Source organism: Labrus bergylta, chromosome 1, assembly GCF_963930695.1.
Source record: "Labrus bergylta chromosome 1, fLabBer1.1, whole genome shotgun sequence".
NCBI classification, from domain to species: Eukaryota; Metazoa; Chordata; class Actinopteri; order Labriformes; family Labridae; genus Labrus; species Labrus bergylta.
In genome coordinates, this window is record NC_089195.1 from 6,549,528 (window position 1) to 6,575,328 (window position 25,801).

Sequence of the window (25,801 nt, forward strand, 5' to 3'; positions counted from 1 at the left end):
CAGAGAAAGAACAGTCACAAACACGTCTCTTTTCACCTTCCTGTCCTGCTCTTGTAAAGCTCGGGTTAGGGGCCTTTTCTATGTTTATGCACGGGGGAATATTATTATTGGAACTGGCCATGGTTACATATGATAGTTATAATACACTCTATTCCCCTTCCTCCCTCTTTGTGTGTCTCTCAGCGGTGCAGACAGAGTCAATGTTAGCGAACATCGTCCCTGCTGCACCCTGCCACCCACCCACATCAGTATGACACTCAGTACTCCTTTCTGACAGCTACAACATCCACATTCCTGCTGCGCTATCTCCGGATTCCTCACATAGCTGAACATGACTATGCATTTACATATGTTGTTCTCTACGATTAACATATGTGAGGACTGCTTGTTCCTTATGCTCTGATTAAAAAGGACTCTCTAAAATGGCTTATGGGAGTCCTTTTGGGAATAAATGTGACCTTAACTAATAAATGTGAGAAACTGCAACAGCCTAAACAACACAGGAATGCAGATTTCTCTATCAGCTTTTTTTTCTTCGCCCACCCTGGCGAGGTTAATAATACTCAGTTTTATTACTTTTGTAAGAGTGCAGAAAAGTATTCTTACAAATCAAAAGTGCCACATTATTTTCTTTTAATTGATGATGTAAGGATTTGAGAAAAAACAAACACAACAGCGCTATCTGCAGCCACACATTCCACCTGCTTGTGGTTGGTAGTTGTTTTCACACATGCAGGCACAAAACTCCTGAAAAGGACATTTTCAGGTTGAGCTTAAACAGACCATTTTTTTCCCCAAACTTTATCTGGAATTTTTGCTTGATGTCCAGGAAGCATCTAGAAAAATGAACACCAAGCAAGCGAGACATGACGTTTATATCATGCGACCGGTTGGGTTGGAATGTTACAAAGATGCCTCATAATCTTCTCTGTTCACCAGTATGTTATCCCCACACTTTTATTGATACTGTTAATTGGTCCAATGACATGCAGCAGTGATTCAAAGGGAAAAACTGTCATCATATGTTTGTCATCTGTCACATTGATGGGTCCTTTTCACATCATGTCTGACCTCCTGAGCCCCCAACCCTCCCGTCTGACAGGGAATATTTCACGCTGGGAAGAGGTGTGAATAAGCAACTCAAGATTTTCAGGGGCAAGCCATCTGAAATTTTAACATTTTCAGGAGTGCATGTGTGAAAAAAAACTTGACAGCACAGGTGTGGGGATCCAGCAATGTCTTTTTTTTTCTCCCATTGCTGCAATGTTTCAAGAAAGCTTATCTCTGATATAGTTTACATGAGTTTTCTAGCAGCATTATGTAGTCTAGTGTTGTCTGATTTCTTATTACCAGATATTCTATTATAATGCTACTGACTGGTTTAGTTTTATAGGACAGTTAACTTGTTTTTATATCTCTTCTCTGCCTCAATAGTTCTCTACTTTATAACGTCCCTGTATAATGTAATTTTATTTTTTTTGCAGGCATTATGTAATCCTTAGATTATCAGCATGTCTTTGGTTACTGTTGTATTGCTTTATCCAGCGGTTTGTATCATATGACTCAAATATTTGTAAGAATGAATCATATGCTTTATTGATTTTTCTTCTTTGTACACTAGATTCATTTCTTTATTATCTATTTTAATGTTTTTATTTTCTTCTTTGTTGAGCTTTGGATGTCTTGTGTGAATCACTTTGAATTGCCTTGTTGCAAAAAATGTGCTATATAAATAAAATGTAAGACTTTTTTATTTATTTAGTCATTTTTAAATGCATCCAAAAATCCTCTGTTCCTACATTGTTTTGTGAATCATTTTTTCTTTGAATGTATGAAACAGATCAGAAATCATTTATTAAACCAGCCTCTTTTTCTTAGCCCTTATTTAGAAGTCAACAGCAATGTCTTGGTAGATCAAATATTACAAAAAGTCAGAATAGTTACACTTTTCAAGCATTGCACATTTGATACCGCTCGCAGGATATTATTCAATATAAATCCTTTAATTCTGAGAAATGTCCACAACAGAGATATTTACAAAGTGTTCATCAAATCTATAACAAGAAACTCAGAGACAAACCAATAACAACCAAAATCTTCCTGTTCTGGTGTATTCCCGCTCTTCATTTCCCTCGAACACTCTTTGACCTCAGCCGGTATAACACAACCAATGTTGACTACATGTCTGAAAGTTCTGGTACATGTAGATTTGTCCACCAGCAAATTGATTTGGAGCTGCATGTTACACTCAAAAACACTCAGGAGCAGGATTTATTTTGCTGTGTTTGTAATGGATCAACCAAACACATAGAAAAGGTACTGTCTCTGGGCGGTCAAGCAAAACAGAGAACTGTAAAGACAATCTCACAAAAATGTTCATTCAAATTTGATTTGGTTACAAAGAATGAAAACATATCTATTTTCCCTTTTTTGGTTCAGCAACAAACCAAACTCCAACTTAAGCCTACACGAGTCTCAGCTCCCAAAAACCTTTGAAAACCAATGAAAGTGATTGTGACAGTTTAAGTCTGTCTGTCAAGCTTTTGAATCTGCATTTCTGAACGTGTGCTTCTCAAATTCCTTAACGCAAGCTGAATAATGTAACTTAAGGGGGCAGAGCAACACTTGAGTGGTGGTAAAGAAGGTGCAACTCTTTACTTCAGAGGGTCCTCAAATATCCTGTCCACCCGTTAATCTTGAAATACTTATTCAGGGTCACAACTTAAACATCATTCTTTCCTTTAAGGGTTAAACTGAACGATAAGAGTTATCATTTATTATCAAACAGACACATTGCAGCCTTTATAGATAACAATTGTGCATGGCAGCAGAGTAAACAGTTTTTGACCTCCAAGTCAAACAGATTAATTATTTTATACTGGCATTATTGAAAAAACAGAAAATACTATCAAAGACAAATTATAGTTTATCTGTATATGAACATATGAGCCAGGTTAAAGGATCTAAACTTCTGGAGTACTTTGCTTCTTTTCTATGCCAAGAACTAACAAGAAAAACAAAAGTCTGAAGCAAGTGCAAGTGGTGACATGAGACGTCTCAGTGTCTGTCTGCAAAGTCAGACTGGAGGCCACATCTTCAAAGAAAAATCTGAGACCTTTTCAACAGCTGACAGCTTAGGCTACTGCTCTGTTTTCTCTTGTGCAGTTCCCGTCACCAGCAGCAGGTTACAGGCCATGAACTGGACATTAAGCACGTTGTTGGTGTTTCCAGTGTAGAGTCCCACAAGTTCACTGGACGAGCCGTCGGCTGGCGTCCCGCTGTGGGAGTTCCGAATGTCCCAAACCCGGACTGAGTTGTCCATAGATGACGAGGCAACCAGGCTGCTATCCGGACTGAAGGACAGACTGGTGACGCTGTCTGTGTGTCCTCGCAGGTCTTTAAACAAAGTCCCTGACGATAAGTCCCACAGCTTCACCCTCTGGTCCTCGCCAGCTGATGCGATGTACTTCCCATTAGGAGAGAAAGCAAGTGACAACACAGGGCCCCGATGGCCTGTAAAGAGGCGAACTGATGCCCCCTGCTGGGTGCTCCACAGACGGACAGTCTTGTCTGTGGAGCCTGTAGCCAGGTAGTTGGAGTTTGGGTGAAATTTGACACAATCGACATCAGAGAGATGCCCGGCATAGAGCCGCAGTGGGTAGGTGCGCGAGAACGTCCAGAGGCGAGCCGTTCGATCGTGGGAGCCGCTGGCGAAGTAAAGACTGCAGGGGCTGACGTCCACGTCCCACACCGGGTAGGCGTGGCCCTGGTAGAGCGCCGTGTTGGTGAAACTGCCGAGGTCCCAGTAACGGATGGTCGTGTCCTCAGAGCAGGAGAGCAGGCCAGAGCTGTCCGTCAGGAAGGCAGTACGAAACACTGGGCCGCTGTGACCTCGCAGAGTCTTTATCTCGCTGCCTGAGCAGTCCTCTTCGTCCACCTGAGGAGAAAACACAGTGTGTGAGCTTTACTTAGTACGCTGATTCATCAAAACAAACATAACGTCTCCAGATTCAATAACAAAGGTGAGTTTTAAACCTCCAAACAAAAGAAAACATTGCAGCTGATCAATCTGAATAAGTGATGTCATAATATCACAAACTTTAAAGGGTCTATATGTAACTTTTTACATGTATAAATCGTTTTTTTAAATCGCCCATTAATAAGCGAACGGTTAACTGATGTGAAAAAGTAGATGTTCACTGTCTGTATAAAAAGTTTCCCCGGGTCGTATTTTTCGCGAAAGCTCCAGGAAGTGACATTTTTTGCACGTTCTCAACGTCCTCCTCACTCCGCTCCGCTTACAGAGATCAACAGTACAAACTCATCACACACTCCCGGTCTTCACCTGCACAGCCAGAGGCCGTCTTCCACACACTTCTATCCGCCCTAGGAGCTCTCAAAGGCGGACAAACTCATCACACACTCCTGCTCTCAGGTAGTTCCTGCCGAGACTGTGGTTTGTAGGATGGAGAATGAATACAGACACACAGACTCCTTCACAGACTTTCACATGTGTATGACCACTTACTCCTCTGTAAACATTATGTCAGTAAATATCCAGTGAAGATGCTCGTTTGTGTACGTACGAGCACGTATGACGAGCACGCAAGCGAGAGTGAGCAACAGGTTACTGGTGCAGTTCGCCTAACGGCCATGCGGTATCGCTACAAACGCAGTATTTTTTGAAAGTTACATATAGCCCCTTTAACTTCAAACTAGGATGATGAAAAACACCCAAATTATGACTTTATTTATGATAAATTAATAATTACAGCCTCTAAAAACATTTTTTGTTTTCCCTTTGTATTCAAATATGAATGCATTTTATATCTTATAGTATTGAAGCAGATTTCAGTCATCAGGGATTTGAAGACGTCATTCTGGACTTTTAAACTTTGACAAATTTTAAGTAACATTCACATGGTAGTTTTCCCTCGATTAAACTCACCTCCTCCTCCAGCACATCACAGGCCAGATGGATGAGCGACACATCAGCCTGATGCGGTTTAGCCTTCAGTTTTCTTGCTCTGAGGCTCCACAGCTTCACGGTAGAGCTGTCGAACCCGGCGCTCAGCAGCCGGCTGTCAGCTGACACCTCGGCTGTGTTCAACATCTGCTCCGTGTGGTGGAAAGCGTAAAAACACACGGTGGTGAGTGTGGGGGGGCCCTCGCGGACTTTCTTAATGCAATCCTGCAGAACCTCAAGGGCCGCTTCACTCTGTGAGACCCCCGCTGGGACCTCCACCCCTTCCCTGGCCTCTGCTCCGTCGACTCCCGCCCAGGATGAGCTGGAGTTGGTGGCCGCAGCTGCCCCGCCTGCAGCTCCGTAAAGCTGGTAGTCTGTACGCTTTGAGGCCGTGACCTCCACCTGCAGGTGTGTGCTTATTGCCCTGCAGAGTGCGCTGTTGTCCTCGCTCTGCAGGTAACGCAGCAGGTAGCTGTATGCCGACTCCGTCAAATGAACAATATACTTGTGCTCGAGGAAAGCGCTCAGCCTGGGGTTTGCTGCTATGTCCTGAGTGGTGAGCACATGGCGGAGCTGCTCTATGATGGTGCACTGCTCACTGTCCTGGAGAAACGCACCGTGGAAACGACTGTAAAAGCCATCAACTGCCCCCTTCAGGCCGCACTGCACCATGTCCAGGTGGAGGTAGACGAAGAGTGGGTAGAGGATGCTGCTCACCTCCTTTGCCCATAGTATGTCGGTTTCTGATTTAGGAAAGATAAAAAGGCATAAAAAGGATTTTGTAATATTGAACAAAGTCACATAGCATTTAAAAACAAACTAGAAATTATTTGGGAGATACTTTGTTTCAAAATTACTTGAAAAATTAAACTTTAAGCTGCTAAGATTTGGTATAACAGCAAGACATATAAGGTATGTAGGACCAGTGCTGGAGGAATGTGATACCTGACAGAAAGGTGCGCAGCCTGCAGTACTGGCTCTCATACTGATGTGGGTCGGACTGGCATGGTGCAGCAGACACGATGTTGGCACACCCCGACTCTGTCTGCACTGCTCACAGATGAAGAGGGGGGACAGAGAATATATGTAGACGAGACAGTTGAACCAACATCTTATAATGTGCAGAATAGACCATTTTAAAAGGGGTTAATATCTTACAATAAATAGCGTGTTATTATTCTACAATTCTACAATTCACTTAGCAGACGCTTTTATTCAAAGCGACGTACATCAGAGAGTAAGTACACAAGCAAGGATCTAGAAAAAAGGGAACAATGTCAGTAAGAGCAAACAATCAGCTTTGAGTCCGATTGGACACACAGGTGCTGACAGGAAGTGACCAGAGGCAAAGCACAACATTGACGGCAGTTCTTGAGAGCTCTAATCAGTATAGAAACCATCTTATAAGTCGTCGTTATCAAACAAAAACCATCGTCACAACTATCATCATCATCAATAATATGGAGACCATCATCATTAAGTTAGTAGGTATTCATGAAAGAGCTGGGTCTTTAGCTTTTTCTAAAGACCCTGATTATTATTTTAAGAATACCTAAAAGTACCAGAAGCATTTTAATTAAGCTGGTTGCTTGAAGCAACAAAAACCTGAAGGGTAGTTTAGAGATCATTACATGTAGGGAAGAAGAAGAAGTGGTTGTTCCTTGTTATGTTATTATAAAACACTTCCTCTATGCCCTGTGTTCACCTGTGAGACTTGCAGCCATCTCCTCTGCGGTCTGGAAGAGTTTGGCTCCTTTTAGGGAGCCATCAGTGTCCACATACTGCCTCCTCTTCAGGTACTGAGCCACAGCATACTGGATCTGCTCAGCTCGAACCCGCTTCATGACCTGTGAACATTTTAATTGTTAGTCACACACACCTGAAACAACTTCAGGAAGATAAGTCACCTGCACACTACTGATAATAAACAACTCATCGTCTCCATGACAGCATTAACCCTCTTGAGCACAGCATCTCCCAAGTAGCTAATTAGCTCGCAAAGAGTGGAGTTTATGGGATTATTAAGGCCTTAAACATAGAATATCTCAAAAAGTTTGCCTTAAACAACAACCAATCTGCACATGAATGCAGCCTAAAAGCCCGCAGCTCTCCACATGAGAAGGGTTCACTGAGCTAACCTGCTAACTTAGCACTAGTGGGCCTGGTGGCTCTCAGAACTTTTAGCGGGACGAACCAGTTTCTTTAAATAATCGACACTCACTGCATATCGTTCTTCCCCGTCCACGGTTACTGTCTGCAAACTGATTATATCATAATGCAACTCGGTTTACTACGCTGCTGCCAGTCTGAGCCGCTCCATCGTGGTTTTCCGCCCACCGGTCAGACTCCAGGTTAGCGTAGCTAGCTTTCTCTGATGAGTAGTAGCTATCTTCAATCTACTCACCCTCCTAGGTGTAGCTATATCGGCGATCGACTAGCCTTGTCTTAATCACCCCTGATCTCACCAAACTCATTGAAGTTTTTGGTGAGATATAAAAAGTGACAATCCGACTTCTGGTATTTGTCGTCGAATTATAATAATAATAATAATAATAATATAATAATAATCTCTTCATTTATATAGTACCTTTAAATGTTTTCAAAGTGCTGTGACAGACAGAGCAAATACAGCAAAAACAACAACAGAGATCAACAGAGAGGGCAAAATTATAAAAATGCAAATAACATGAATAGTATGGAGTCAACAGGCAGGTATGGAGAGGCAGTTCAGTACAGTGAAGGAAAATTAGTTTAAAATCAACCAGGAGAAAACAAAATGAAAACTGAGGGAGAGTGGGACGACATCACATCACAGGCTGTAAACACAGAATGAAGATATAAAGAAGGGATAAACAGGACATTGGTTAAATGAATAAAGCAACAGAGAGCTGAAGAGTTAAAAGATAAAAGGAGTAGAAATTAAAAAGACTAAGAGCAGTAAAATGAATACAGGAAGGGATACATTTAAAGGCTAAAACATTTAAAGAAGAGAAAGATAAAAAGGTTAAAAGCAATAAAATTAATAAAAGGAAGAGATAGATCTTTAAAGGAGAAATCACATAAAAGCAAGTCTATAAAAGTGAGTTTTAAGAAGTGATTTAAAAGATGCCGTATGTTTGAGTTATTTGTATTAATATACTTCTGACATGATAATGTGATCATATTTATGTATGGAAGCCATAACAGGACTTGCAACAAGACATTAATAAGTAAATAATATTACATTAGCCTATTTATAAACCACACAAAGGAGGGCTAGCTAGTCATATAAAAACTACGGAAAGTTTTATATTAAGTTCATATATGAGCTTAATGATATTAATTTATGTTAATACTAACACCCCATAAATATGGAAGCCCTTAGTGGACATGGATTTATACATTATAGATCTGAATTATTTTTCCTGTAGTAATGAGGATTTTCTTCTTAAAATCGTGCTCTCTTGACTTCTTTACCTTGTTTTCTCAGGAGAACAACTCTAGTGTTTACTGTGCAAAAGTTTATTTCAGTCGTTTTGTAAGATCTTGAGGAATCTACTTGTTATCACTGTAAAAACAGCATTGTTGTCCCGAAATAACGGGATCAATTATTCAATATTTTGAGGAACAACAGGATATTACTCATTATCACAGTAAAACTACGACTAAAATAAAATCTATAAATGCATGTACGCGTAGGGCTTCTGTACTATTGGGTATACTAATACATGTTTTTATCATTACCTTTTTTTTCTTATCACTTAAAATAATGTGCTTTGGTAAAGTAGCAAGAAAGATTTGTGAGCATTTATCTGCCTTGTTTCTCATTGTTTTTATTTATGCTCCTTATTTTTGAGGTCTCTGCTGGTCTTTTATTCGTGTGCACTCCATTCCAAGTAACAATTAAAATGCCTGAATATATTTATTTTTACATGAATCTCCCCACACTTTTTACTTTATTGTTTTTGTCTTATTATCATATCGATGGTTGTGTCATGTTCTATGAGGGACAAAAAATGACTAAAGTATAAATAAATAGATAAATGTTGGGAGAAATGCATACAATAATGAATTAATAAATAAATAAATATATAAATAAATATATTCATATATTTATTTATGTATTTATGTGTCCATGTTGTAAAAGGAAAAGTAAATATGTAAATTAAGTGGGCTGTCCTAACATTACTGAAGTAGGATTGGTCAATTTTGAAAAACAGACAGAAACAAATTTACATAAATACTTTTCCTCTTACGACCTGGACACAGAAATAAATAGATGTGTAAATGTAAAAATACGGAAATAAATAAATAATTTATTTATTTATACATTATTGTATGCATTTCTCCCAACATTTATTTATTTATTTATACTTTAGTCATTTTTTGTCCCTCATGTATTTATCCCATGAAAAAAACGATGGGCGGGATTTTCCATTGACCTAGTGATGACGTATATTTCAAGCGACAGCAACGCGCGCTGTCCGGAGATATTCTGTTGAGAGCTGTCGGCGTTGTTGATAGATCCCATCATCTAAATATCATATATCCCTCGACTGTGAAGCAGTAGGGGGTCTCATAGCAGGTATGTTTAGCCCCCGCGCCGCCTCCAGCTCCGGCCGCAGGCAGTCGGGCAGGACAACCGGGAGGAGAAGCGTCTCCGGTGCGGCCAACAGCCTGCTGTTTTCCCCGCGCAGGACGGGGCTGTCAGCGAGGTGAGTTAACCTGCATATAAATATTCTTTACTCTCTGTATGTAAGGTCCATCTAACTAAAGCTAATGCAATGTAATTCCACTGTCCTGCTACAAATAATACCATGATAAAGAGCCTCATCCATTGTTTTTACTTTAACTCTGCTTTCTGAGCCATCTAGTTTGTGTAGGTGTTTCTGATACTTGACATTTTTTTGTCACAACAGTTTAAGAAACAGGAATATAATTATCAAAAATAAGTTAAAAATCAAACACATATATATATATATATATATATATATATATCAGTTAAATAAAGGGAGAAAAAATACAATAATAGAAGAATACAAGGTATGTCCACATACCTTACACACATGTGGATTGTATCAATAAGTACCGAAACTTCAAAAAAAAAACCTACAGAACTTAAGTCATATTTCTAAAGGATTTCTAAATCCTTTAGAAGGATAAATAAAGAATCCCTTAGGTTTCCCATAAAGATGCAAACGTTAGGCGGATATCTCTTACAAACAGTCAAAGATCAGAGGAGCTGACACTGTCTGAAATGCACAACTGGATTGGCAACTTATTTTTGCATTTTAGAGAGTACGCAGGATTTGGCTTGCAAGTTTTGGTAATAAATCAAATGAAGTATCACATATTGGGTACCTATTCTGGTGATTTAATATGATTGTCTGTGTTTTACTCTAAATCTCTCTGTGCATCAGGTCAACACCCACCAGAGCTCAGAGTCATGCAGCTGCAGAATGCATCAACTATGATGTGCAAACCTTCGGCTCATCGCTGCCTGTCAAAGTGATGGAGGCGTTGACGATGGCAGACGGTAAAGGAAATAAAACTTTGAGGGTCTTCTGTTTATTTTCTGCTATGAGTTCCAGTTTGATGTTTTTTTTTAAGTCCCATATCCAGCTCTAGTATTGTCACTGAGCAGGTTTGTGTGTGCTTTGCTGCCTTTAGCTGAGGACCAGATCTCAGTGAAGGTGGATGAGAGTGGCTGGGCGTGGATGGTTTGCGGAGAGAGATTGATCATCTGGAAGATCTGCCAGACTGCTGTGGCAAAGGTACTTCATATAATTACACTCAAGCTGCAAGTATCAAAACAACGACTACTTTCCATTGTAGATAATTTAATAATACAATGAAGCGTATTTTCAAAAGTACCATCACATATATTAAACAATTGTTTACATATTTAAATGTATTTTACATGAGTTGTGACAAGTTGCTCTGTAATTTCTTGAGTTGTTATCATGCATCTACACCTTAGTGATTCTTGTCAGATTCAATAAGTGGCAAAATTTAAGTCTTCAAATCCAACCACTCTGTTTGTGTGTTTTCCTCCAGTTGTCAGTGTGTAAAGAGCTTCAGCTGCCAAATAGTGAGTACAACTACACAGCCGACCTCGTGGCTGTGATGTCTGCGGCTCCTCTGGAGGTAGCCACTGTTCAGTCCATCTCTGTCTTGGCGGTGGCTGTCGAGGGAACAGCTCGCTTGTGGCCAAGTCTGTCACAGGAAGGAAATTACACAGAGACAGACATGGACCTGGGAGATCTGTGCAACTTTGTTGTGGCTGTCAGAGTACGTACATACGTTTTGTTTTGCAGCTGAAATAACCTGGCCACGTGATTGGTTACAATACTCTCTCTGACACATCAGCTATAAATAAGTGCAAAGGAAAATATTGAGCTTTTCCAGTCAGACTTGATTTCCTGTCTTTTTCCTGTCTTTATTTTCTACTTTTCTCTCTTCTCAGGGTGGCAGCTTTGTCCTGACCTTGGAGAAGAGTCGGCTGTTAAGAGCGACTCCAGATTCTTCTGGGAAGCTGCAGTACCGAGCCCTGCAGCAGGGTCAGGGGATGCTCTCAGGCATAGGACGCCGTGTCTCCAGCTTGTTCGGCATTCTCTCCCCTCCAGTCAATGACACGGTGAGTCACAGTAGGTAGGGCTGTGAGATATGGCCGGAAAAAAAGGTCTCGGATTTTGTAACACAAAGGTCGAAGTACGATTTTAATGGACTTTTTTTCTTATGGAAGTACCTCAAATTTTGTACATTTCCCCGCTCTATTTGGTATTGTTTAATGTTATTGTCACTTAGGTGTCGAATTATGTGAGATGACTGCTAGGTTTACTTGTTTGTTTGTGGATAAGACTGTAATAAGTGTGCAAGCAGATTTGGTGTACAGAGAGAAATAAATCGTAAGTGCTGTGGCAGATCTATAAATTAATTCTGGACTATCTCTTCACAAATGGTGTGATTTGTCAATGTAATAGGTTTCTTCAGTTTACCAATAGATACGATGTTCATGTTTTTCAATTCATTTTTTTATGGCTGCAGCTTCATAGTGTGCTGTGGGTGGGCGGAGCCAGCTGTCTATACACACTGACCAGCTCAAGTGTGAGTAAATGGGAGCTGGACGACAGCTACGAGCACCAGATCTTCAGCTGGGATGCACAGAGAGCTCTGACAGAGAGCATTGCAGACGCCATCTGGGTCAGTACAAGGGAGCATTTATACCATTGATGAACTGCAAACATGTCTTTACAAGTTTTGTATAAAAAATGTATTTTTTAAGCAGTAAAAGTGCATGATGTGGAGAAAAAGGTTTCCAACCCTAGTTTTTTTTCCTGCACCAGGGTTCAGAGAGCAACTACGAGGAAATAAAGGAGGGAGTCAACGTGGCGTACCTGGATATGAAGCTCAGTCAGTGAGTGTGTTCGTTTTGTGCTATTTGTTTTAAATTTGAGTTATCTACTAACTGATGAGCAGAAAAGAGTATGAAGCAGCTTCATAATAAGAGCACAAAGAGCGCCCGGGTTGCTTTTTAAAGTAAAGTTATTTTACTATGCACTAAGAAGAGAACTGGAAGCTTGGGATTCAAATTTCACATTTGAATCTGTTGCTTCTTTTTCATAGGAGTACTTATTATCTGTGTAAGAAAAGTCTTGTGCAGCAATGGCACACTTCTTAAATGTCAAATTAACATCTTAACCTCTTCTTAAAATCTTATCACTACATCTCACTACACTGCTGGTGGTCAAGCTGTTGCATTTCTGGGTCAATATATTAAGAATGTCTTTAAATGAATCAGTACAGAGTATATCTCAGGCCAAACTGAGTGACCATGTGTGTGCTGTGTGTTTTTCAGAGCCGGCTTGGTGGTTTTGGCTGCGGCATGGCACCCCTCAGACACTCCCTGTCTTGCTTACTTCTGCCTGGTCACCCTGCAGGACAACGGAGCGGCCATCTCGGACCATTTTACAGTGGAGGTCACCAAGTACAGTGTCCCTTTCCAGGTTAGTCCTCAAGTTAATGCTGCATGCATTTATTAGGATTAGAAGTTTTTATTACGATACCGGAACTTTAAACTTGGGTATGATATCAGAATTATTATAACATAATATATATCTGTTTTGTAACCATGGCAACTAAAAATAGAAACCCCAGGCTCTCGATATTAGGTAATCGTTATTATTTTTTTAAACTCCTGAATTCCTGCAGATATGTAGTTTTTGTGCAATTTAGATTACAGAGCTGAAGCAAAGATGCATGTTAGAGTTGAGCTTTATCCCTGTGGTTTTTTTTCTTTTAGAGTGAGGAGGCCCTTCAGGCAACCTGGCTGGTGCTGCCACGCTCCCCCGGCTCCACGGCCTTCCTTTACAATGAGGAGCTGGTGTTCGCCTGCTGGACAGGAACCAGCAGAGGAGGACTACCTGATGAGAAAATCAGCTTTAACTCAGCAGGTGAAGAAACACAAGAATAATGTTCTCTTGTTTAATACCGGCTCTAATTGAAGTTTGTGTCTCTCTTTCTCTTCATTCTTGTTACCATCTGCTGATTTCCCAGCTTTCACAAAACATTGATTAATATGAAATATAATTCAATGGCTTTTAATGGCCTTAATGTGGGATTTCCTTGTCATTGTTCTTTTGCGCTCTTTGGGACTAGTTCCCACTTCTCACTCATATTTTATATTGGCTCAATTTTTTGTAATGAAGAGAGTCCATCCATCCATCAATTTACTTCATCTTATCCAAGGTCGACTCACACTGGCAGCAAAGTTATTAAGTCAACCCAGACTGTCCTCTCACCTGAACAGTTTTCCAGCTCCTAATGGGTGATTCTGAGGCGTCCCCAGACCAAATAAAACATATAATCCCTATAGCGAGCTCTGGGTCTACCGGGTACTCCTCTGAGTTAGTTGTGCTGAGAAAACCTCCAGAGGGTGGCGTCCTAATCAGATGCCAGAACCACCTCAACTGGCTTCTTTCAGTGTGAAGGGGTAGAGGCTCTACTCTGAGCTCTTCACTCTATCTCACCCTATCCCTCTGTGTTCTTGTGCAGGTGATGGTGTTCGTGGAGGAGGCTGCTGCGCCAACCTGCCAGTGTTTTTCTCCCTGAACAGCGGCCTGGTGGCGGTGGTAGCCCGAGAGAGTGCCTCCATCCTGCCGGAGACCATGGAGGACTCCCTGTGCTCCTCGCTAGCTGCAGCTCCAGAGGTAAAACTCAAAACTCAGAAACAAAAAACTTGAGGAAAACCTTAACTCAAATGAAGTCGAGAAAAAGGTCAGTCAATTTGTGATTATGTACCAGATTGTGACCAACTCTAAGATTCATTTCTGATTCTGTGTTGAAGGTTTCAGTCATGGAGACTCCGGGTCGAGCAGAGCCCATAGCTCAGGAGGACAAAACCAAACACCTGAAGGCAGCTTTCCTGCAGTTCTGTCGGTAAAACCCACTACTTATTTTACTGATTTTTTTAAAATGGAAAGAATTGATTCCTACTACTATGTTGCATAAATTGAGGGCTGAATTTATAACCATATAAATCATTTTTTTTAAATCTGTTAACATTTGACCCTTTTTACTTCATTTTTGTATTTGTCGTCTTCGAAAAAAAAAAACTTTATTGTGAAAAAAAGGTGAAATCATTACAGGACCAACCTTCAGTCCTGGGGGGACAGGGCCTTCTCCATTGCCGCTCCCACCCTCTGGAACTCTCTCCCTAAAAACATCAGAGACTCCCCCACACTCACTTCCTACAAGAAATCCCTAAAAACTCATCTTTTCATCACTGCCTACAACCACTGACTCTCATCCTCTTCCCTCAACACTACTTCTATGTTGTATTGTTCTCTTAGTTTTTGCTTTGTTTTTTGTTGTTTCCTGTCAAAGCGTCTTTGACTATTTAGAAAAGCGCTATATAAATCTAATTTATTATTATTATTATTATTATTATTAGAGAAAACAACTAAAACTAAGAGACAAAGTAAGAAAGGAAGACAACTTTGAAATGTGATAGCCTTCATGACGGTGGCTAGTAAGATCTCCTCTAGTAATGAGAGGGGGGATGTATGAATTAGCATCTATGAATGTATAGATGTGTGTGCATGTCGTTGTGTGAGAGGTGATTGTTGGGGTCGAGGATGAGGTGTAGCAGGTGACAGACCGGAGCTTGACTGCTGATGATTTGGTAGGAGGGGCTGAGAATGATAAACCAATGATGCATTTCTATGCAGGCCCCACATATTTTACTTCATTTATTAATAAACAAAATGTGCACCGCTTTTTTTCCAAGGTACTTTCAAATAATATCAATATCTGCATGATTGAGGGTTGGAAATAAGAAGCTACACCACGGTTATTAAATCCCTGTGATATTTGAAATAAGAAATACTCTGTTCTCTGTTAGGAATGATCTGGTGGGCGCTCAGACGGTCACAGACGAGCTCTTCCCGGTTGACAGTGATGGAGAGGAGGGAGCTGAGCTGGACGGAGTGGTGACTCGAATAAACCTGGACCTGGTGGACGATTATCCGGCATCAGACCCCCGCTGGGCAGAGTCTGTCCCTGACGGTGAGGAGAAGAGAGAGAGGGCGAAGGTCTATCCTTAATAAAGCGGGAAAAAAACCTGTTATCAGGTTGAGAGCTGGCTTGTGTAGCATTTCACGATCATTTTGAATTATGAGAATATACTAATCATATAAAAGAAATTCGATCACTGGACATAAACCTTTTTCTTATGTATTGTTTTGGGATTTGAATATACATTTATTTACCTACACGCTCAGCTTGATAATGTTAAACAACAAGGTAAAAAAAAAACTACAGAAAACTTGCTGTCTGTTTTTGCCGTAGTTACACTAAATGTAATTTTTACATTTGAAAAGATATTTCAGTGTATGGTGCATTAAGTTGTGTCAAACCAGTTACCCAGATACTTAAAAATGTTTTAACAAATATGAATACTTTCATAAATGAATTTCCCTCAGCCATAAATATCTATTACCCTAAGGTATAAATATCTTGTGTGTCCTCGAGACGCCCTTTAAGAACTGTGAATGATTTACAACAAAAGACCTCTAAACAATCTAATCTAAACAACCCTGGTCCCTAAAGACATTCAGGATGATATATATATACAGAAGACACTTAAATAAAATCACAAAATCTTAATCATCAACGACAAAGACCAAATCAGACATTTGTTTTGCATTTGTGTTCATTTCCTCATTTCTGTTCCTGCAGAGAGCGCTGGTTTTCCTCTCACCTCCCTCATCATCCTCCACCAGCTCGAGGACAAGATGAAGGCCCACGGCTTCTTCATGGACTTTCTGCTCCAGGTACACACACAAAAAAAAAAACACTCATACCTGCTCACACACAAACCCAGCTTAAATGTATCAAATGATGGTGCACAGAGCTTCTGAAGTAGCCTTGCATCAACTCCAGGGTTGATTCAATTAAAGAAATATTGTTTTTGAACTGTGCTGATCTCTTTAAGGATTCAGAACTTAGGTTTTTGTTTTTATGGTATCAAACAGGCTTAGTCTGAACTCTTATACCGACATTCATTTATATAGAAGGATTTAGGATGGATGAAGTTCTTGAGAAAGTTAAGGTTTCCAGTCCTCTCAGCCCTGGAGGGTTCTGTGAAAGTGTAGGAAAGTTAATGATAAATGTCCACATGGTGGTGCTATTGAACCCAAAGTTAACGTGGGTGTTCTACCATTTCAGCATTGCATTCCTTTAACATTGTCTGACTTGTTATGGACAGTTTTGTAAAGGCGAGAAAAGAAGAAGATACAATATTTTTTATTTGACCTTGGTGCTTACATTACCCACAGCATCACCATGCTCACTACACTATCAGTGGCACATATAGCCTGGAGCCTCTACCCTGCATCAGAGAGGAGCAGAAGGCTAAAATCCACACAAACTGAATCCTTATAACTTGTCACTTGAGTCAGCATAGGTTGGACTAGACGCTTCATCAGTTAAGGCATGCAACCAGGCCTCTTAAAGCTCCACACTAAACCCAATAAAGATTCATTAAGATTGAAGTCGGTGTCTTCCCCGGTCAGGTGGGTCTGCTGGACCGGCTCAGCCAGGTGAAGGTGCGCTCATCTCCCATGGCAACACGCCTCCTGTTGTGCGAGCATGCCGAGAAGCTTCAGGCGGCCATCGTGCTAAAGAACCATCACGCCAAACACGCTGAGCTGGTGAACAGAGCCATCAGCAACGCCCTGCAGAGGAACAACGCAACCGTGCCACCCAGCCTCACGTCCGCCGATGTCTTCTTCAGAGAGGTGAGTGTCTGACTGTGAGCTTTGGCTGCTGCTTTCTGTTGGACGTCTTAATAAAGAATCATTTTGGTGCACTCACAGGTGTCTCAGATCTCCTCGGTGTTTGATTGTCTGCTGGAGGAGGAGGAGCGGAGTCTGAAGGAGACCCCGGTTGACTCGGTGCAGTGGGCTGATGTGGTTCTCTCCGTCAACAACATCATCAAGGTACAAAACATTTCCTGATATCATGACGGGTTGATGTTTTGCTCATTCAGTTCAATGAAGAAAAAAAAGGTGAAATGAAATGTAAGATGAATGTACTCTGTGTGTTTGCAGGACGTTCTTCAGGCTGCTGGTCAGTACAGAGAGACAAAGGCGTCCATTTACAGAGCTTCAGAAAACGCTAATGCGGAGCCTGAGTACATTCCGTGGACAGGTAAATACACTCACTGGAGCACTTTAATTCAAGACAGGACTGTTGTACCTCTCCATCTGCGTAAAAGATACCGAGGCAGAATGGTTGGGAGAAGTCGTTCTGTAAAAAGCCAGCAGCAGAGGTATTTCAAAGAAAAGCATGACAGAATCAATGGAAACCTTTCAGATTCATGCCAGTAACAGACAAAATGTTTTTTCTCATATAATGAATGGTTAACTCCACATTTACTGCCTGATCTCTCCTTCTCCAGCATCAGGCGGTGTTGATGGCGTTCGAACAGTTATCTCCCGCCAGCACGAGATTATCCTGCGCTCTGTGTACCCGCACGCTGACTCAGAGCTGCGCAGCGCCTTCTGCGAGCAGCTGGTGGCGCTGTTGGACATCTACTTAGGTGGATACGTGGCCCAGCTGACCTCCCTGCAGGAGCAGAGGCCCTCAGGGGCCCAACAAGATCGCTACAACACCCTGGAGATGGAGTACAGCCAGCGGCGCTCTGAGCTGCTCGCCCCTCTGTGTAAGTGGGCGATTAGACACGTCTGAGGATCTGACTGGGTCTAATAATGATGTTAATTTCAAATAAAAAAGATCATTAATCAGAGTCTGGACAGTGAAGGCAGACAGGAAACAGTGGGAGACGAGAATAGGGGATGACATGTGACTTATGTGGAAGGTTTGGCTTGAACATAGGATGCATGCAGTAACCGCTAGGCTTAATCACCGCCTTGACATTTAAAGGTTAAAAAAGTTTAATTTCAATGATCTTTGCTCCACGTCATTCCTTTTTGTTTCCTGTCTCTTTTTTTTTAAGTCTTATTTTATGGTGTCAACAGAATTTGTTTGCTCAAAGATATTTCTATTTTTTACACAAAATATACAGTAGACTGCAATATTTACAAAAGATATATGATGCTCTCTCCTTTCTATCCCTGTACCTGTCTACCTGAATTGGGCGTGTTGACTTGTAAGCAGCAGTGCTGATGTAATGCAGCTGTGATGGAGACAGGCTGAATTTTGAGTCAATTCCTGTTGTTGTTTTTTTTTAAATGTTACAGTGTCTGAGGGGAATTATTTAGTTTTTTGTTTTGCAACAAAACACATTTTACTAGGTGTGTTATGCTGTTGTGACTGAGGTTGTTGTGTGTTGCAGTGGAGCTGGGTCAGTACCAGTGGGTTGCAGCTCTGGCTGAGAAGTATTGCGACTTCGACATCCTGGTTCAGATGTGCGAGCAGACAGACAACCAGAGCCGCCTGCAGCACTACATAACCAAGTTTGCAGACCAGGTACACAGAGAAGCAGAAACACTCAAGGGTATCTTCTAACAAATTGTGTTCTGTTGGTGTGTTAAACATGACCGGCGCACAATGGAGCACAAACACAATCGTATTTCTTTTTGCCCAATAGTAGCTATTTATGATGCTAATTGAAATTATTTGGAGCTGGAGGGATCCGTTTCCATGTCTATTTTGCACCATTTACAACACCATTGACAAAGGAACATGGAAGTCTGTTTCATTACACAAATAACTTTTACATTAACATTATTATATAATTTCATCCAATTCTATAAAATGTGCTCTGCTGGACAAACCGTTGTTTTCTGAATTATTCTGTTAAAAAGTTTTTTAGTGGAAAACATTCAAGCTTATGCCAATATATCTTTCATTGGCCCCGTTGATGAATCAGTATGATGATAGAGAAAAGCCTTAAAAGTGATTAGCCTTACCTTGATTCTATTATAAAACAAACTTGGTTCAGCTTTCTAAAAGAGATATGGACCTTTTCAAAGCTTTGGGGCTTCAAATATTCATCATTAAGTTATCTGCTTTTTTATTGGTTCAAGCATTAGTTCAAGAAAAACAAACATCCAAATAGTGTTGATCCGAGTTTCTTACACGTTGATATTTTCTTGTTTCTTTTCTGCTTTCAAACTGTAAAATAAATATGTTTGAGTTGTTAGAATAATGCTTTTAAGGATTTTAAGTCACAATATGTCCTCTCTTACGTCCTCTTTGTCCTCCTCGTGGCTCGTTCTTTCAGAACTTTGCTGACTTCCTGTTCCGATGGTACATGGAGAAGGGGAAGAGGGGAAAGCTGCTGTCTCAGCCGGCTGCTCAGCACCAGCAGCTCGCCAGCTTCCTGCAGTCTCACCAGCACCTGAGCTGGCTACACCACATCCACATCCACGACTACAGCAGTGTACGGCACGCACACACAATAATTGTTGTTTTGTGATCCAGTTTGGGCTAGAGAGACTGTTTATGCATGACACAATACTCAAATCAATCAAAATCAACCAGATCAGGCAGTTCTTTGTTTGTTTGGATCCCCATTAGCTTCAGCATAGCGAGCTATTCTTCCTGGGGTCCGCAGTTTATATTGTGACAATACATTTTACAGATATATATTATTATTTTCACACTACACAAACATTCCACAACATTTCTACAATAACTACAAATAATAAAGACAATTGACATAAATGAACAAAAAACCCAAAAGAAACTGACAAACACAAAGGCTCTGTTTGATTTACAGCATCTAAAAACACAACATGGTTACACAACATGTGTGCTGCTGTAGCTGACGTGTTATATTGTAACTCTGCAGGCTCACAGGACACTCTACAGTCAGGCCAACATGGAGACTCGTTACTTTGTGAAGAAGAAGACGCTCCTGGCTCTCAGTAAGCTGACAGTGCTGGCCTCCAACCTGCCGGAGGACGAGCTCAACGAACAGGTCGAAGGTAAAAACAACAGCTTTTCTCCAATGGAGGCTACATAGAAAGTTTTTTTTTTCCCCTTAAATTTGGGTCATCTTCCATCTAAAAATAGTAATATTGAATACTTACTCAGAATACTTACCATAGCTGCTAGGAAGACAGTCACAAAGAAGTGGCTTTATCCAGCGAGCCCAGCTTTATAGGACTGGTATGATAAATGTAGTCAAACCTTTATTGTAAAAAGGATCACACTCTTGATGAGGCTCTAGAAACAAATTTGAGGAACTGAGATGCATTTCTGGTTTTAGTTAAGATATTTTTTATGTGACTTGTGAAAAAATGTGTGTATACAAATGATTGGCTCCTTTTTTGGTAGAAAAACACCATATTTTGTCTGTTTTATATTCATACTGTAAAACCTGAAAAATGACTGTATCATCATCTGTGATTCTGTGTAATTCCAAAAAAAAACAAAAAACACTACAACAATTAACTTTGCATAATAGTAATAATACATATGATGCATGCCATAAAGTGGTGACATTATATATATATATTTTTATATATGCCTCCTTAAAAAGGCTCCAGATACAAACTGAACACTTAACAAATGACTCGTGTATGAGGCAGACACTTGTGCTCCTGTCGTCACCATGTCTTTGCTGTAATCCTGTAAAAACTTCAAGATGGGAATCTATTGGTTTTAATATCAGTATTTTTTTGCTCCAGGTGGAAAATACAAACTTGTGCTGCTCCTCCACTTTGTTAATAATGAATACAAGTATTTTGATAAATATTGAAAGATGACACAGTAGCATTGGTGAACTGGTTTTGTAACTTGACGTTATGTTGTCATTCGTTCGTCTAATCAGACATCGTGGAGCAGGAGCGCTTCCTGCTTCATCAAGAGACTCTGCCCCGTCAGCTGCTGGAGGAGAAGCAGCAGAACCCCGATACCATGCCTCTGCTCAGCGCTCACAACCTCATACAGGTTACAAACACACACACACACACACTCTCACACATTCTGTTTACTAAGATGTCTGTGGATCACCAAGTGTAATGACTGACACACTGTTTTTTGTGGAGACATGAGACAAGTATTTATGACAGCCGTAATAAGATTCAGTATCACAGGTGTGTATCATGTTTGGTTATTTCCTGCTTGATTTACACGTATCTCAAAAAACGTAGTTGAAAGTAGACAATATAAGACAAAAGCAACCTTCCAGCTCCTTTAAAAAAGAAAGTTCCTTGGAATAAAAGTAAAAACATATAAAGGAGGCATATTGTTTCTCTAAAGCACAGCTGATGTGTCATTTTGTCAAATCCCTATTTTCAAAGATGTGAAGTCAGTATCAGCATGTATGTGTTAATTTTTGAAACACAACCTTAGCCACCAAGCTTTTATTGACACTGTTGCTCTGTGAGATTCTACTTTTAACCGTTTTTTTTTTCTCCATAAATCGGATTTGGATCAAAAATGGTCATCTTTTAGTTTAGTAGAAGCTTTACAAAAGACAATGAAGGATGAGATTTCTGGAAATATCAACCAGTGGGTTGACTTTAAATCCCAAATGTGAAGCAGGAAACAACACTTCCTGTTTACACTGAATATTTGAAACTCAGGTCACTGCCATGAATATTGAATAAAACATTGAACACTCTTACAGTAAGTAAAGCCTTGCTCACTGCAGTTGTCCTTCTCTCCACAGCTGTACATCTGTGATGACAACAGACGAGCCAACGAGTACGACTTCAAAAAGGCTCTGGATCTGCTCGAGTACATCGACGAGGTCGGTTTTAGGTCGTTCTGAGGTTTGGCAGCTTTCGGTTTGTTTTAAAGTCAACTCATGTGGATCTTGTGTGTTTGCAGGAGGACGATGTGGACCTGGAGTCGCTGAAATGTGAGATCTTTGGGAAAGCACTGAGGAGTGATGAGTAAGATCAATCTGTCATGTTTACTTTTTACATAAAAATATTGAGAAGTAAACAGATTGTAGGTAATACTTACACTGATTTATTAAAGTGCTTAGTGTACGTCAGTTTTTTTTACTTGCTTGACTCTGATACTGTGTTCTCCTCAGTTGGTCCTCTGCTGACGGTACAGATGACCCTCTGGACGCTGCTAAGGACAGCATCTTCGTCAAAATCCTCCTCAAACTCATTCAGGAAGGTGAGACACTGATGGCTCATAAAGCCGAGTTTAAAATGTAATCCGGAGTACAGGTAGGGGGATTAAAGATTATGGTTTAGTCTGTCCAAAATGTAGCTCAATTATTATTTTGAACGGCTACATCTTGAAGGAGTGTGGTTAGATGCACATCACTTTATAGCCTTTTCACACATACGTAAAAGTTGTACATGATCTCCATGCAGGTATTAAAGCTGCTTCATATTGTGTTCTGCTCATCAGTATGTTCTTGTACTGTATTTGTTCATTCTGTGAATACATTCAAATACTGTGAATACAACCAGTTACATGTCACATTGATATAAAAGCAAAAACTACCATTATAGTCTCGGACTCTGTCTCTTTTTCCACCTTCCTTGGTATCTATTTTACATCTTGTTCTGCCTCCTAAGATGAAGTCATACCAAACCAATACATGTTTTAGTTCTGCTGTAAGTTCACAGTACTCTATTTACTAAGCTGTCATGCACTTCAATTACAAAGCTTGCATAATTCATTCATCTGTCTTTGAATACAACAAAAACATGACAAAGTATTTTGTTTCTTTTCAGGAGTTCCTCTGCAGACGTACCTGCCTGACGTCAAAGAGCTGCTGGATTTGGACGAGCTGAGTGGTCTGAAGTCAAAACCTTATTTTGAGTTTGTACTTCGAGCAAATTATGAACATTACCTTCAAGCTCAGATGTGATGACCGCTGCTGGTAACGCCTCCTGCACCTCACCTTTCCCTTTCTATTCTGATCGACATGTTTTGTTTGATTTGTGCTCTTTTCTAAATAAATGTATTTGTATTTCTATACCTAGACTTGAATATTTTTATAAACACATAAATCAAGTTCAACATAGTTTAAAGCCACACAGATAATGGTTCAGCTTTGGTTTGGAGAGCTGTTTTGACTTTAATGGATAGGACAGCTGAAGAGAGATGTTAGATGTTGGGAGGAGAGATTGGGGGAGGACATGCGGCAAACAGCCGATGTCGGATTCGATCCACGGTTGCTGTGATGAGGAGTCTTGTGCCTAATGAATGGAGGTTTCATGGGGCACTAGACATCACCGCTGGTGACATTTCTAATCTTATCTCAGTTATAAACAAAAATAGCCACATAATATTAAAATGTAAAAAGGGATTTTTAGAAATAGCATCTTAATTAATTTAAAAAAATTGCATCCAGACATTCACTGAAGTAACTTAATGAGTTGAATAAGCTCAGGTTGACATCAGTATATGTTGGTTGGTGTAGTAATGAAAACATGCACTCGAAAACTAAAAAAACAAGAAGTTAGTAAGATTGCAGCAGGGGAACTTTTGAAGTATCACTAAGGTACAAATTGAGAATAATTTGCAGAGAATAATGATCCAGACTGTCACAAAATAAATCATGAATAATTATACATAAAGTATTTTGTTTTAATCATTAAATGATTTTAATGTATTCAGTTGCTGAACTGTTTTATTTTTACAGGGTCAGTGCTTTGTGCTCAGTGTCAAAAATATCCAAATCAATCAAATATTTTATGCATTAAAAACCTTTATTTCAGCCTTGAAAATCATTGAGGTTTCCCTCATTTACAATGATGTTGAGATACAGATCAAAAATAAACAAAAGGGCACAAATAAAACAACAAAGACAGGTCAGGATGATTCTCATTACAAACAATTAAACACTGTGGTAAAGTGGTTTGAGATCTTTGTCTTAATCTGCCCAAGAGAAACAAGAGTGTCAATCTTAAGAGTGTTGTAAATTGTTCCACATTTTTGGAGCTAAAAAGCTAAAAGCGGATTTTGCAATGTCAAAGTAAACCCGCGGGACTTGGAGCAATAGACAGTAAAGCGAGTGTGGTAGGGCCCGATGGTGCAGTTCAGCAGAGATGTTATATAAGATGGTGTATGTCCAATAACAGATTTATACATAAAGACATACATGTGATTATCACGCCTCTGTGACAGAGAAGACCAGCCAACTTTGCTATAGAGAATACACTGATGAGTGTTATAGTGGTCTCCGGTTATGAATCTAAGAGCAGAGTGATAAACTGAATCTAGGGTTTTAAGAGTTGAAGCAGAGGCATGACTATAGATGGTATCGCCGTAATCAAGCACTGACATAAAGACAGCTTCAACGATAAGTTTCCTACAATCAGGAGAGAACTTAACTAGAAAGTTTCTCCAAGTTTCTGCTGAAGTTTGCTAGTGAGACTTTCCACATGATGTTTAAAAGTAAAAGATTCGTCCAGCCAAATGCCATATTTATTTACTCTCTGACCCTTTCAATACTGCTGCCATTGAGTGTGGATTGTAGACTGTTAAAAACAATATCTTTGGCTTTTGAGAAGATCATATACTTGGTTTTACTGGCGTTTATGACCAGTCTTAAGCCGATAAACGCCGTCTGCAAAATATAAAAAGCACATTGCAGTTTCTCTACAGCAAACTGTACAGACTCAGCAGAACAATGCAGTACAATATCGTCCACTTAAAGATGAATGTCACAGTCCGTGATACACGAAACAACATTTTTAATATAGATTAAGAATAACATAGGGCCCAGAACTGACCCTTGTGGAACGCCTTTTGTTAATGACAGAAACGCAGACTGAAAAGTTCCAGGCTTTACACACTGTGATCTATCAGACAGGTAATTCTGGAACCATTAACAAGTGTTGGCCGCCGATCCAGTTCTTGCAGTGTTATATCACAGCCATCAGCTGTAGAGTTCCAGAAACGTGAGCCTGCAGACTCCAGGAGCTGGCCTGCATTAGTCGACACTTACTCCTGTTTAGTGACGAGGGACAGATGTTGGTTATAAATAGATTTGTGTTTCTTGGCTCACTGACTGTCACCCTGACAGGGATCCTTTCAGGGTGTAGCTCACCTAAAAATAATGTAAGTAAGTTAGATTAGGGACATCAACTCTGCTTTACTGCTCTGTTATAACTGCAAAGACAAAGCTTAAAAAGACAGGGACATCAGAACGGAGTCTTTAAAAAACTGGTATTTAATAAAAATCGATTAGTTACTGTATATCATACAGCACTATACAGGTTATTTTGCTAACTCCCTTTGTATAAGTCAAACATTCAAAATTAAAGGCATTTTTAAAATATATAATTTTTTCATATCCTTTCAAGATACCAAATTTCACAAACAAAACATGTGTCTGGTCTTAAAAGGATAACAACAAGTAATAACCATTAGTCATAAAAGGATACTAAAAACATCTGCATTGTC

General features: G+C 40.2%; 2 protein-coding genes across 2 annotated transcripts; one reads left to right on the forward strand and one right to left on the reverse strand.

The window, feature by feature from the left end:
• Positions 1 to 1,982: 1,982 nt before the first annotated feature.
• taf5l (TAF5-like RNA polymerase II, p300/CBP-associated factor (PCAF)-associated factor) lies at positions 1,983 to 7,353 on the reverse strand. The gene is made up of 5 exons (XM_020639582.3): positions 7,188 to 7,353; positions 6,672 to 6,813; positions 5,912 to 6,016; positions 4,949 to 5,709; positions 1,983 to 3,937 (listed from the first exon to the last, which is right to left on the reverse strand). Exons 2-5 carry the CDS (start codon positions 6,808 to 6,810, stop codon positions 3,140 to 3,142), a joined length of 1,803 nt encoding a protein of 600 aa, XP_020495238.1. The 5' UTR covers positions 6,811 to 6,813; positions 7,188 to 7,353; the 3' UTR covers positions 1,983 to 3,139.
• A 2,056-nt stretch (positions 7,354 to 9,409) lies between these two features.
• nup133 (nucleoporin 133) lies at positions 9,410 to 23,368 on the forward strand. The gene is made up of 25 exons (XM_020639657.3): positions 9,410 to 9,660; positions 10,366 to 10,481; positions 10,616 to 10,719; positions 11,003 to 11,236; positions 11,412 to 11,582; positions 11,993 to 12,148; positions 12,292 to 12,362; positions 12,804 to 12,951; positions 13,248 to 13,398; positions 14,000 to 14,154; positions 14,292 to 14,383; positions 15,348 to 15,511; positions 16,184 to 16,278; positions 17,020 to 17,244; positions 17,323 to 17,445; positions 17,557 to 17,656; positions 17,907 to 18,170; positions 18,804 to 18,937; positions 19,695 to 19,853; positions 20,265 to 20,400; positions 21,249 to 21,367; positions 22,092 to 22,172; positions 22,253 to 22,317; positions 22,464 to 22,552; positions 23,122 to 23,368. The coding sequence occupies exons 1-25, from the start codon at positions 9,533 to 9,535 to the stop codon at positions 23,256 to 23,258; spliced, it is 3,417 nt and encodes a 1,138-aa protein (XP_020495313.1). The 5' UTR covers positions 9,410 to 9,532; the 3' UTR covers positions 23,259 to 23,368.
• Positions 23,369 to 25,801: the final 2,433 nt, after the last annotated feature.

What these genes read in the sequence shown, in the direction of transcription:
- taf5l (XM_020639582.3), bottom strand. Translation starts at nt 6,810, where the DNA reads ATGAAGCGGGTTCGAGCTGAGCAGATCCAGTATGCTGTGGCTCAGTAC. An exon ending in GCTGCGCACCTTTCTGTCAG is followed by an intron (nt 5,710 to 5,911) that starts GTATCACATTCC and finishes TTCCTAAATCAG; the next exon opens with AAACCGACATACTATGGGCA. An exon ending in GTGATGTGCTGGAGGAGGAG is followed by an intron (nt 3,938 to 4,948) that starts GTGAGTTTAATC and finishes TTTTCTCCTCAG; the next exon opens with GTGGACGAAGAGGACTGCTC.
- nup133 (XM_020639657.3), top strand. Translation starts at nt 9,533, where the DNA reads ATGTTTAGCCCCCGCGCCGCCTCCAGCTCCGGCCGCAGGCAGTCGGGC. An exon ending in CGCTAGCTGCAGCTCCAGAG is followed by an intron (nt 14,155 to 14,291) that starts GTAAAACTCAAA and finishes TCTGTGTTGAAG; the next exon opens with GTTTCAGTCATGGAGACTCC. An exon ending in TAACCAAGTTTGCAGACCAG is followed by an intron (nt 18,938 to 19,694) that starts GTACACAGAGAA and finishes TCGTTCTTTCAG; the next exon opens with AACTTTGCTGACTTCCTGTT.